The sequence below is a fragment of the Diabrotica undecimpunctata genome, chromosome 7 (genome assembly GCF_040954645.1).
Source record: "Diabrotica undecimpunctata isolate CICGRU chromosome 7, icDiaUnde3, whole genome shotgun sequence".
Taxonomy (NCBI): domain Eukaryota; kingdom Metazoa; phylum Arthropoda; class Insecta; order Coleoptera; family Chrysomelidae; genus Diabrotica; species Diabrotica undecimpunctata.
This window is the reverse complement of record NC_092809.1, coordinates 79,252,662-79,266,837: the sequence shown is the minus strand read 5'-3', so window position 1 is coordinate 79,266,837 and position 14,176 is coordinate 79,252,662. Positions and strand designations below refer to the sequence as shown.

General features: G+C 31.9%; 1 protein-coding gene across 2 annotated transcripts; it reads left to right on the top strand.

The window, feature by feature from the left end:
- Window positions 1–1,841: 1,841 nt before the first annotated feature.
- Window positions 1,842–5,489, top strand: LOC140446829 (uncharacterized). 2 transcript variants are annotated; one of them, XM_072539415.1, is made up of 3 exons: window positions 1,842–4,341; window positions 4,401–4,723; window positions 5,221–5,486. In XM_072539415.1, the coding sequence occupies exons 2-3, from the start codon at window positions 4,450–4,452 to the stop codon at window positions 5,376–5,378; spliced, it is 432 nt and encodes a 143-aa protein (XP_072395516.1). In that variant the 5' UTR covers window positions 1,842–4,341; window positions 4,401–4,449; the 3' UTR covers window positions 5,379–5,486. The 2 variants fall into 2 exon arrangements, with proteins under 2 accessions (XP_072395516.1, XP_072395515.1); XM_072539414.1 differs by having other exon boundaries at window positions 1,842–4,723; window positions 5,221–5,489.
- The last annotated feature ends 8,687 nt before the right edge of the window (window positions 5,490–14,176 follow it).

The following is a 14,176-nucleotide window of genomic DNA, read 5'->3' as shown; positions in this document are numbered from 1 at the left end:
TTAAAACCGCCTTTACTCCAAAAAGTTAAGTTTAAAGACAAACGTCTATCCGTCTATCCAAAAGTACTACCGGTGGAGTTTTTTTTAGTAGACAATTTATGGTGTTGATTTTAATAATTCTTTTTTTCGCTATAATCACTCGATTTCTATTTGGTTTGTACTGGTGAATTTTTTGGTTTGTATCAATTTTATTGAATGAATAATCCTTGTTTAATGAAAAAAATAAAAATGAGATGTGGGATCGAAGATATGCAGAGGTGGATGGGTATATGGGTGTAACAAGAGTTGGGCAAGCGTGGAAGGTGATAAAGTCTCTCCGGAGGGAAGGAAAGGAAAAATCTAACTTACAGTTAATAGATATAAAACAGTAAAAACACCATTATGAGGTCTTACTGACAGAGGATAGATTAAATTCCAAGACATCGAAATGGAGGAAACATCCGAACATACACAAATAATTGAGATAACAACCGAAGAGTTAAGCGATGCTCCAAAAGATCGAAAAACGGCAGAACCTGGAGACATACCAATTGAGTTGGTAAAGAATGGACCAAAAATATTACATGAGATGTTGGTTCAACTATTTAACAAATGCTTAAAAGAACAAAATATCCCTAATGATTGGAATGTTGGATACATCAGCTCAATATTCAAGAAAGGGGATAAACGCAAATGCTCTAATTATAGGAAAATAACTGTTATTAACTCAGTGGGGAGGTTGTACGGTCGAATAATAAAAGAAAGAATAGAATCAGAATACGAAGACATAGAAGAACAAAATGGATTTGGTGCAGGAAGATCGTGCACTGATGATATATTCGTTCTGCAGCAGGTAATCGAAAAACGGAAGGCAAGAAACCTATCTACCCACCTATAGGTTGTAGATTTAAAGATGGCATACGGGACGGTACCTTTGAAAAAACTGTTTCAAGTATTGTGAAGTGAAGCGAATAAATGAAGATAGATTGCCAAAGAAAGCTTTAAATTACATACCACAACAAAGAAGAAGAAGGGGAAGGCCTTCAGTTGCCTGGGAAGAAAATGTACGGCACATAATGAGAGATAGAGTCATTAAAGATGACGAATAGATGGACAGAAAACGATGGCGGTCGAAATGCGAGAAGCGGCAGAGGCTGTAGGAACCTCGCTTATATATATATATATATATATATATATATATATATATATATATATATATATATATATATATATATATATATATAAGAGAAATTTAATCTTTGCAGATAAGTTAAATAGTAAACTCTTAAATATTGAGGAAATCTGCAAGAAAGACTCTAATGAGTATCAATTGTTTCGCCGAACGTTTTCGCCAAAAAGAATTAATTTGGCTTATACAGAGCTGAAAGAGAATAAATTATACTTAGCTACCATATATTATCTATTAAAACATTATTGATCGTGTTAAGTTCAAAGCTACCATACATTTCAAACCTTAAAAAAAAACTTTTTTTGCACATAGTAACAAAAAACACCACTATGTTACTAGCAAAGTGTTTTAATATTCTAACTCTACAATTCTAAGTTACGGTAAGATCAATAATGTTTTAATAGATAATATATGGTAGCTAAGTATAATTTATTCTCTTTCAGCTCTGTATAAGCCAAATTAATTCTTTTTGGCGAAAACGTTCGGCGAAACAATTGATACTCATTAGAGTCTTTCTTGCAGATTTCCTCAATATTTAAGAGTTTACTATTTAACTTATCTGCAAAGATTAAATTTCTCTTATATATATATATATATATATATATATATATATATATATATATATATATATATATATATATATATATATATACGTCTTCATAACAAGGCGAGATCCGATTAAATCGAGGACAACCCGAGATCCACCAATAAGAAATTAATTATTTGAGTATATTGTTCATAACTATCTTTATAATTAACATATTAATTATGGCACACTTAGAGGGGAAAAGATTTTTGAACTTAAATTTTTCTGATAAATTAAAAGCGAAACGAGATCCGTAGCTGAAAAGGGAAGGGGAAGACTTATATACAAAATTTTAGATATTTTCCGATCAACGCGAGATCCCACACTGTTGCCAGCTCTAAAGGGTATTAGTCGAGCGACCAGAGCTCGTCTTGTATTGCATATTTCCTACTCAAGGAGTAAAGTAATTTGCGGTTACCGTGTTTTATATTTTAAAAATGTCTCGAGGGCAGCGGTTAGTTGAAATAGTGAAACAAAATTCAAAGATAACAGAAGGTAAGTAATGATTATAATTTTTCTGTGTATAATCAAATAATTCAACATAAACTTTATAAACCGAATAACTAAAATGCTCTGTTTTATTGAATTTGTTGAATTCTATTCTCAAAGCTATTTTTGTTTATTATTTATGTACAAAATTAAAAAGGAGAAATTATTTAAACTTAACAGTTTATCTGTATAAGACAAGCTATCATTGTAACATTCTAATCGTGTTTTTACATAAAAATATTAGTTTTGCACAAGAGTAAATACGTTCCATATAGTAGAGTAAATCGACTGACAAAAATTTATTATTTACTTATTTGTCAATAAATTTGTTCTGTCTTAAATTAACTATGCTGTGGCTTTTTAAATGTTGTAATTTTTTAGATATTGGTCAGTAAGAATTTCTCACTGTGATTTGTTTTAAATAATTCCCTTGACTTTAGTAGACTGATTTATTTTCTTTTTTTAATAGGTTAGCACTTCGAAGGGCAAAAGTGTAGAATGTAGTCTGCGGAAAGGAAGGTTGTGGAACAAGAGAGACCGCTGCCTATACTGCAGTTTGGACGTAACAAATTTTTCGAGGCATATTTTTAGAAAACATCCTAAAGAGAAGAGTGTTTTAAAAATAACCATGTTACCCAAAAGAGATATTGCTAGAAAGCATATGTTAGATCTCCTAAGAAAGCAAAGGAATTTTTCATATTTGCATGCAGCCGATACCATTAGACCTGTCCAGAGACCTTCGTCTTTTTTAAATTCTAAACTGTATCAGCAGATTACTTACCCTGTATATACTGCAAAGGTTTATATAAACAAAAATCCCTGAAGCGACATGCAAAAAAATGTTATTATAATAAGGAAAACAAAGCAGGAATTAAATATGCAAGTGAAGGCCAAACCATGCTTTCATTCACAGAATCTCGAAAGAGATTTTTGGATAAATTAAGATTGAAATCTGAAATTTTTAATTCGATGCAGGCTGATCGAATTTCATTAAATGGAAAGGGAGATGTAATAATATGCCAATATGCGGAAGATTACTTAAGAAGGCATAAAAGGCCCCATATAAGAAGTGCTGTTTCAAATTAAATTCGTGAATTAGGCAGATATATTGTTAATTCCTCCACAAGATTTGTATGGCATTAATACTATGATAGAAGCACTTAAAGCTGAACATTTCGATAATGTTGTTGCAGCGTCTCAAATAATTTCGGGTTATGATGAAGTTACACATTCCTTTCAAGCGCCTTCTTTAGCACTGCATATGGGAACCACATTGATGGCGGTAGCTGCAGAGGCCAAATCCCTACTCTTTAAAAAGGACCCTATTTTACCATTTCAAAATTATGAAGAAAGTTTAAAAGATGTTAAAAGATTTAATGAACTGGTGGACAAAAACTGGAAATTTTCTATGGAATCGCTTGCTCTTAAAGATCTCAACGAAAAGTAGTGTCTCAAACCACAAACATTACCAGTAACTCAAGATATTAAATTGTTTAAGGATTATGTGCAGCAAGTGGCTGAAACCTCTTTGACAAAATTAAATATAAATTAAAATGATGAAAAATCATTTAAAAAAATTAACAGAAGCTGCTCTTGCCCTTTTAATTGTATTGAATAGGAAAAGAGTAGGTGATGTGCAGTACATCAAAATTGAATCCAATGTTAACACCTCCACTAACAGTAATCAGGAAGAGTGTCTAAATATACTTAGTGAAAGCGAAATTGCTCTTTCAAAACATTTAAAAAAATTATTACTATTGATAAAGGCAGCAAAGCAGTACCAGTACTTTTTTCTAAAAATATTCAAAGATATATGGATAGTTTGCTTTCTATTAGAAACTCTACAGACATCGTGCCAAAAGATAATCCATTTCTGTTTGGTCTTTCGGGAAGTTCCTCAAAATGGGCAGATGGCTCCAAAGCTTTAAGAAAATTTGCTGAGAATTGTGGTGCTAAAAATCCTAAAACTCTGACATCGTCAAGATTACGAAAACAAAGTGCCACAGTGTTGCAGATCTTAAACTTAGATGAAACTGAAATGAAGCAAGTGGCAAGATTCATGAGCCACACAAAAAAAAACGCACGAGGAATTTTACCGGTGAGTGTTGTACTTAAAATAAAAAAGCTAGGGTACTTATATTGTATATTTCTTTTAAGATTACCTCAGGCTATTTTCCAGACGGCAAAAATAGCAAAATTACTTTTGATGGAGAAGGGCGTTGGTGCTGAAAACAAAGGCAAAACATTAAATGAAATTGATTCGCAACTAGAAATGTGGAACAATCAAGACACACGACTAGAAGAACCTGATGATATATCTAATATGTATGCATCAGAACCAAATTGTAGTAAAGAAATGGATTCCGATGTGTTGAATAGAGAAGACCACGAACTCGAATCAGATTGGTCGAAAGATATCTTAGTGGATCCAAACTGCAATGAAGAAAACTATGTCAACGCAAATAGAGATACTAAAGAGGGTAGGTAATATTTTATTATTTGTATTACATATTACATATGTTACTATAAGATTATGTTCTAATTTTGCTATGGTATTTAATTTTAATGTTAACAAAAGGAATCGTACATAACATATTGTCCCTTAATACCTATTACAATTAGATAACTCGAATTTTTGCAATTTTGAGTGGTCGACTTTTCACACTTTTTTGTTACTATAACAAAATAACTTCTAAGGCGTTTATAAAATATACTCCTATATACTAGAAGTTATTTTGTTGCAGCTAACTATATGAGACAGCTAAAATTCGAGTTACCTATTTGTATTACTTATCAATCGGCGATATGAGTTGATTAGCTTACATTTAAAGTTACATAAACCGAAAATCACTTAAATTACTAAAACATGTGAATTGAATTCATAAATTTAAACATTTTTAAGAACTTAAACTAAAACAATCTATTTACTAAATTGAAAATAAAGATAATATGTATTTTAATCTCTTAATTATTTTAGGTTTGAACCCTGAAATAATAAAAAATGTTTGCGGCAACAAGAAAAAAGGGAAAATGCATTACCGGGGGACATGGACTGCAAAACAGAAGTCTGTTATATCTGCATTTTTTAAGAGCCATCTTAAAAGTAAAGTGGCTCCAAAAAACAAGAGTGCTTAAAACTTAAAAATGAGAGACCTGATTTATTTAGAGACAAGACCTGGGTTCAAATTAAAGTTTTCGTTTATAATTTTTATAGAGCGATTTAACGTTCATCCATCTCTTGAAAATAAATCTTTTTAAAAGTAATACAGCTGCTGTTTATTAATATTATCCTATATACATATATACGAATAAACTATTCATTTACAGTGTTAATTCAAAACTCAATTTAACTACAACCAAATTTATCTTAAAGATGCAGTAGCAGTAAACAAACCAACACACGTTATCAACATTATGAATATTACGAGGAGCACTCCCAAATCACGATTTACAATGTATAAACGTACATAATATCCACCTCATAAACTATATAAATAGACATCGTATACGAAACTCAGCATACCATATCATTTAGTAGTCCTTGTACGCGGAAGAATTGCCATAACTTAATTGGACCACTGTTGTTCTAGTGATAATATTTTAGCAAGGGCGTGCGTCAGGGAATTACAGCGCTTGAATTTATTCATTTATATTTATAATAAATGTTATCATTTATATTTTATGATCAGAAGAATAACAAAGATAAAATTAAATTAATAAATGTTAGAATGAGGTTTTCCAACAACATAATATGCGAATTCGTTATTGTAATGCATTGAATTAATAAAATTAAATTAAATATGTAAAAATTGTTTTAAAATTAAATGTAATATCTAATGGCGGTTTCCCACCAAACGGACAAAATAAAAACAAAACAAAACACAAACTCGTATCCAATAAAACAAAATAGCAACTTTTCACAAACTTTACTAAAGACTGGCGTGTTTTGAAACAGTTCGGTTTGTTTTTCGAGTCCCGAGTTTTTGAAACTCAAGTCTGTTTAGTGGAAACGGTCAGTTGTGTTTATTAATGGACTACCTCACCTCTGACGTTACAATGGGCGGGGCTTCGAAAACCTTTCTAAACATTTCTACACTAAATACAAGATAGAGCTGCGGTAAGTATAAATAAACAGTATGATTGTTACGAGGGGCACTCCCAGATCATGATTTTAACGATGTATAAACCTATATTTTCCTGTATTATGAAATACATATGAAAATATGAAGTAGACATCGTAGCATAAGTCGTTCACAGGAATAACAGAACTGAAAATAACTGAATAAACATGTTAGAATGAGGTTTTCCAACAACATAATAACGTGAATCCGTTATTGTAATGCACGGAATTAAAATACAATTACATTAAATGTGTAAAAATGTTTTTAACGTAATATTTAAGGTTGGAACGGAGTTGCCACTCGTGAACTGAGCTCTTAATGGCACTCCATTCGTTGGTTTAAGGAAAACGAAATTTCAAAGCAAAAACCTATGCAAAGGTCAGAAAAATCTTGTCAAAAATAAAAACATTCAACATATCTGAGTAATAAATAAAACAAAAAACTCAAAGTGTAACTTAGGTAATATTTTACTCAGAATCTACCTCGTGTGCCTGTGAATACCTTCTTTTTTCTTTACCCATTTCATCTACAATATGCTAACAATAGTGTATTTTTTTTATGTTTATTCACAATAGTCAAAAGCTCGACTTTTAGAACTGAATTGTCAAAACTTTTGATCGCAGCCACTTTTGAATATCCGCTTTCTTCAACTCGGTTGTCGATATTTATTAAACGGGGAGTATATAACGAATATATTAAGATAGAAAAAAACATGGCGACTACCAAAATGGCACTACACAGGATCTTGATTATATAGAACGTATAGTTATGTACGAGATATCATAAGGCACTATGAATGAAAATAAATTTACTATAGACAAATTTTGATTTATTGACTTAAGGAAGGCCTCTGGCTAAATTCAAAATAAACAACTGATCGAAACCTAACTTGCGACATAGCAAATGAAAAGGGACGATATAACGAATCTATTAAGATATGTAATTGATTTTCTATCTTAATATATTCGTTATATCCTTTCCTTTCATTTTCTATATCGCGTGATAGGATTTGATCAGTTGTTTATTTTGTACTCAGCCAGAAGCCTTCTTAGTCAATAAATCAAAATTTGGCATACGGTTTTGCTTTCGTATTAAATTATTAAATGTATACAGCATGTTCAGCAGAAAGTCGAACAAAAGATGTGGGATCTTGACAATATCATTGAGACTCAAGTTGAACCACTGATAATTAACGTAGTTAATGAGAGCAGCACGTCAGACTCTGATTATGAATAAAATATTCATTTACACTGTGAGTTTTTTGTTTTATTTATTAGTCAGATATGTAAAATGTTTTTATTTTTGACGAATGATTTTCTCGGACATTTGCATAGGTTTTTGTTTGAAACTTCGTTTACTTTAAAAAACGAATGGGGTGCGATTAAGAGCTCAGTTCTTGACTGGCAGCCCCGTTTAAACCGGAAGCTCTTAGATATTAATACTCATAATTTCAACGCAATTTAAGAAGTTTTTACTTCTGGCGGCACTTCTCCAGGTGCACCTTATTTTTTTTTAATGCAAAATTTTCGTTTATGAAAACATTTAAAGTTAAGGTATATCTGTATTCAAATTTACGAAATTTATATAAAATGAGATTTCAATTTCTGGTAACATTTGTAATCTGGATCACGCGAGTTTTATTGTTTTTCAAATAAAAACTGAAAACATAATAATAAGTTACTTCTTTTGAGGCGAACTAACACACAATATACTTTAAAAAATAAGTGTATTTGATGTTTTGATTTCGATCGTTTAAGTGTCAAAACAACGTTGCAATTACTGCTTTATTATTTTTGTCAAACCATAAGTTTCTTTTTATTTTACAGTAGTGAAGCTAATTTTGAATTTCCTTGAAAATAATACTAACATTGTATATTTTATCTTCGTTGTTCATAGTAAACAAATCTTTAATTGTACATACTGTTTTATTAATTTGATAAGAAATATGAAAGCAAAACCGCACGCCTATGGAGTCTTACGTAGCATAGCCTGGTTTTGTTTACTTTTACTGCACGTCGAATTTGAATGAGGTGTAGGTACATATTTTACTGTTTACTAGTCTTAATACATAAATATTATGAATCTAATTGGTGTATTTTGAAAAGTTATAGTAGTTAAAAAAATGACTCTGGTTACTGCTCTTACTGGTACTGGTTACTTCTTTAGCCCTTTTTATTTTACTAATTATTAATATAATAATTATTAAATTGTTTATATAATAAGACAATTAAAAAAATCTCTGATTCAAAAACATTTTTTTTTCAAATACAACTAAATTTTGAGTCATTGAGTTAAAATCCCCTCCCCTTAAAAAAACCCTCCCTACTTTGACCTTCGTCCGGGCTCAATAAACGAATTAATATTTTTTTTTTTTTTTTACTAAAGACACAGAAGTGTACTTACATTAAAATCTGGTCAGTAAGACCAATTATCAATTTGTTTCTAACTAAAATTACTAATAAGATCTTAAAATTAGGTGTCTACTCACTAGTATCTTTCCTATTATTTCTAATAACTAGCATTAAATTTAGCATGCATACTCGCACAACACTTTACTCTGCTTTTCACTCACTCATACCAATTCAAAAGGCTTTGTTCTTTTGAGCCTTCTCTCTAGGTTCGTATTGTCGAGGAGCTGGATAGCATCGACGTTTACATGATGATGGAGTCGTTGTTCATGGCTCCCTGCAAATTTCTTGATTATCTGATTGACGTCTTCCATCTTGAGGTCCCGGTGAAGGTCGTTGTTCCTAACCTACCAAGGCGCATCTACGATGTTCCTCAGTACTTTATTCTGGAATGTCTGGATTACTTTGATGTTACTAGGCTTGGCACAGCCTCAGAGTTGGCAGCCATAGTTCCATACTGGTCTCAGTATTTGTTTATAGATTAGAAGTTTATTATTTATGGATAGAGAGGATTGTCTTCCCATTAACCAATACATTTTCTTGTAGCGGATGCCTAGTTCTTCTCTTTTCTTCTTTACGTGAGCTTTCCAGCGAAGTTTCGCATCAAGAGTGATCCCCAAGTACTTTGCTGATGTTGCGATAGGCACTTGGACATCATTTATTCTAATAGGAAAATTATTAATTCTCTTATTGGTAAAATTTATATGGACTGATTTATTCTCATTTAGCTTAATTTTCCATTTTTTGGTCCATTCATGGATTTTATTTATTGAATTTTGTAGTTTTTCTGTAGCTTCTTCGACGGTGTCACTTACCGCTAAGACAGCAGTGTCATCTGCGAAAGTAGCTATGGTGTCGTCTTCTAGTTCAGGTATATCACACATGTATATTAGATATAGGACTGGACCCAATACACTCCCTTGTGGAACACCTGCTTCAATATCCTTGAGATCAGTGTATGCATCTTCTTGTTTAACTCTAAAATGTCTGTTCGCTAGATATGATTGTAATATATTTGAGTATTGTTTAGGCATGAATGATTTAAGTTTATGTATCAAACCCTTATGCCAGACTTTATCAAACGCCTGTGCCACATCTAGGAAGGCTGCAGAACAGACTTTTCTTTTCTCTAATGATCTTTCAATTATAGCAGTTATTCTATGCACTTGGTCAATTGTCGAATGCTTATTTCTAAATCCAAATTGATGATCTGGAATTATTTTCTTTTCTTCAATTATTGGCAGGATTCTTCGCAGGAGGAGTTTTTCAAACACCTTGGACATCACAGGTAGGAGTGATATTGGTCTATATGATGTCACCTCATTGGGGGGTTTCCCAGGCTTTGGTATCATGATCACCTCAGCTATCTTCCATAAATCTGGAACATATTGTAGTCTAAAGGCAGCATTTATTAAATTTGTTAATTTTACGATAGCTTTTCTTGGTAGATTTTTTAGCAGTCTTCCGGTAATGAGGTCATAACCTGGTGCTTTATTTGGGTCGATTTGTTCTTTAATTAACTCAGCTACTTCTTTTGGGGAAGTTGGCTTGATATTCTCATCTATTTGCTTTGGTTCAGGCCAATCCTGGTCATCGTCTTGGTCATCTTGCAACTTAAATGTGTTCTCTAGATGAGTGGCAAATCTCTCTGCCTTCTGCTGATTATTTCTGGCCCAACTACCGTCTTCCAGTTTTATTGGAGGAGAATGTAATATTGGCCTTTTAATTCTTTTTGTAGCTTTCCAAAGCGAATACTCTGTGCTGCTGTCATTTGTTAACTCTTCCAGATAAGATTAATAGATTCATTCTTAATTTTCTGGATTTCTCTTTTAAGTTGCTGGCTGGCATTGTTTAGGTTGGTTTTGTCTCGAGGGGCTCTCGTTTGCTGCCATTTTCTTCTTAGTTTTCTTTTTTCTTTTATTAATTCACGAATTTATTTAGGGTAGTTATTCCCTTTAACTTTTGTTTTCAAAACGAATAAAAAATATGAAGTCAATTTGTTTATAAAGCTGTAGCTCGTAAACTATTTGACGTACAGTGTCCAAGTTTAGCAGAAATGAACTACATATATTGAAAAATATTCCCTTGGAATCTCAATATAGTATGTGAACAGCATAGTTGGTCCCTTAATTATAAATGATATGCAAAATAGATTTGTGTTAATAACTCTCAATCAAATTGAAAGCGGTTGGGTTTATTTTATAGGTCTTTTAAAAGCGATTAAAATAAATTTTTAACATTTTTTGTACAGCGAACAATGGAGAAGATATATAAGAAAAATTGTAAACAAATAATACTACAAATAAACAATATTCCGATACGACGTCTAGTTCTCGAGATATTTGACAATCGCCTTTCTGGACAGAGCTCTTTAATAATGTAAATATTATTATTCAAACCAGAAATAAGCCGAGGGGAGGGAGAGAGCTGACTGTAAAATTCATTTGCGATGTTGCCAAGTTTACCGGATCTCGGGTTGTCTACAAAATGTATATTTAGCATATACACAACAGATCACTCGCCCTGACCTCTATAGCGAATTATTTCGTGGAACTACTGCAATATAAAATTCGCCAAAAGGGGTGCAAAATGAGGTCCAGACAAAAATCGATTTCCTTGTACCCCCATCATTGTTACATCGAGATATCACTATATACACGTGAATACAAGGTGAGATCCAAAATCGGATCTCGCCTTGCAAAATGGATCTCATCTTGTATAGCTTATGATACAAACGGATCTCGCATTGATATGAAGACATATATATATATATATATATATATATATATATATATATATATATATATATATATATATATATATATATATATATATATATATATATAAGCGAGGTTTCTACAGCCTCTGCCGCTTCTCGCATTTCGACCGCCATCGTTTTCTGTCCATCTATTCGTCATCTTTAATGACTCTATCTCTCATTATGTGCCGTACATTTTCTTCCCAGGCAACTGAAGGCCTTCCCCTTTTTCTTCTTTGTTGTGGTATGTAATTTAAAGCTTTCTTTGGCAATCTATCTTCATTTATTCGCTTCACTTCACAATACTTGAAACAGTTTTTTCAAAGGTACCGTCCCGTATGCCATCTTTAAATCTACAACCTATAGGTGGGTAGATAGGTTTCTTTCCTTCCGTTTTTCGATTACCTGCTGCAGAACGAATATATCATCAGTGCACGATCTTCCTGCACCAAATCCATTTTGTTCTTCTATGTCTTCGTATTCTGATTCTATTCTTTCTTTTATTATTCGACCGTACAACCTCCCCACTGAGTTAATAACAGTTATTTTCCTATAATTAGAGCATTTGCGTTTATCCCCTTTCTTGAATATTGAGCTGATGTATCCAACATTCCAATCATTAGGGATATTTATATATATATTAAACTTAGAGCTAAGATTAATATTATTATAAAAATTAATATTAAACTCACCAGTCTTCCGGGTTGAACCGCGTCGATATCCATTTTGCCGAGCTTTCGACATCCTCTCTGATGTCTTCTTCAGGGCTTCCGAGGTCTCAGTCTCCCGAGCCCCCAGACACTACTACACTCACTAGTCACTTCTAGTTCACTCACTAGTTCACTACTACGACTGGGACCAGGGGACGGTTCATTTATACCGTCGATGGTGACGTGGCCTAGGTGGGGGTTAGGGTGGGGATTGGCGCGAGAGTTGGCGCGAACATTTCCGACAGTGGGATTTTGATTCAAAGATGGAGGGGGCGATATTTTGTTTATGAGAGGTCTCCATATAGAAGGTAGCCGTATGGCGTCATCTCTTTTATTAAGGCAATTTGGTCTTTTTTCTATTTCTATGGCTTCTCGGATAATTCTTGGTTTATAAAAGCGGATGGGGGCTATGGTTCTGGAGTTTTCGAAATAGTAGAAATAGTAGAAATCGTAGAATTCAAAATAGGATTTATGAACATTCCATTTCTGTTCGCAATTCCGATTCAATTTCAGCTCTCGGTCAACACCATCTTCATACAGGTCACAAAATTGATTTCGAATAATATTTTTATAATAATATTAATCTTAGCTCTAAGTTTAATATATATATATATATATATATATATATATATATATATATATATATATATATATATATATATATATATTGTTATGATGTGTTTTTTGTTTGAATGATGAGCAATGAGTATTTTTAATAATATAGGGTTTTTATCGCGGTTCTCAAAGAATTAGTTTGTAAGTACTTTTTTAAATTATCTTTATTATAACTATTATGAAACACACATATATATCTAACCTAGCCAATGTAAATTTAAAATAAACTATCTTTAAATTGATATTCTTATAAAACTAATTAAATTCTATAGACAATGTAAAATTTAAACAAACTATCTTCAAAATTGAAATTGTTATGACACTAACTAAATTATATTAACAAAATTTTGTACCTTTCTGTCACTGAATGCCTAAATGAACTGTTTTCCACTATATAGATTCTAATCACCACTGAATGTCTTGGTACTTCAGTTATCCTTGTTTTTTGTGAAATTACTTTTTCCAATTATCAGCTTCTACCAATTTAAGATATAGTTTTCTTCAGCAGCATTTATACACCACCAACCAAACCAGCAAACAGCATTTATATTTATTCTTCTTTTCAATATACCAATATCCAATTATTATAAGTTGATTTATACTAATCTCCAATCATAATATAATTTTAATTCCTTCCAATGTCCATCCAATATTCTTCTAATATACTTTTATAATCTTCAATAATTATTTGTGTATAATTATAAATGTGCATTAAATATATGCATAATTTTTAATCTTCATTTAACTCACTATATTAAACAATTTGACTATTTGTACCTGATTCACTGACTCCAACTAACTTTCATATTTCTTACTAAACTTTTCTGACTGACTTCTTGAAAATTCTGAACAATTTACTTCACTATTCACTAACTAAATGTGTCTGCTAACTTTCATAATGAACTGGCCTGACTTCTGACTAAAAAACTTCCAAAACTGCCATCTTGAATCCAAATCACGGGTATTTATATCCTTTTGGATATTCCAGAACCATCTGGTAAGAGATCATGTTCCATTCGTTCTATTAACTTCTATATAGATGTTCTCGAAAAAAATATCTGTTCGATCCACCGCCATAATCATTATTTCGAGAATGTTCGACTGTAAACAATGGTCACACTCTGCACTCTGGAGAATTCGTTAATGTTCCATTACTAATTTTGTTGACATTTAGGCTTTTCAGATCAGAATAAACATTCAAATTAGTAACTAACACTCTAATTTAATAAAATACACAATTCAAACAATATATTATTATAACCCCACTTTATATTCCCAATTATGATTAATTTCTATCTGTCAATCACTACGAGAGTATTTT

Bases quoted from the DNA above. Each gene is read 5' to 3' on its own strand.
- LOC140446829 (XM_072539414.1), top strand. From the start codon at position 4,057: ATGGATAGTTTGCTTTCTATTAGAAACTCTACAGACATCGTGCCAAAA. The intron at 4,724-5,220 runs GTAGGTAATATT...TAATTATTTTAG, and splicing joins AAATAGAGATACTAAAGAGG to GTTTGAACCCTGAAATAATA.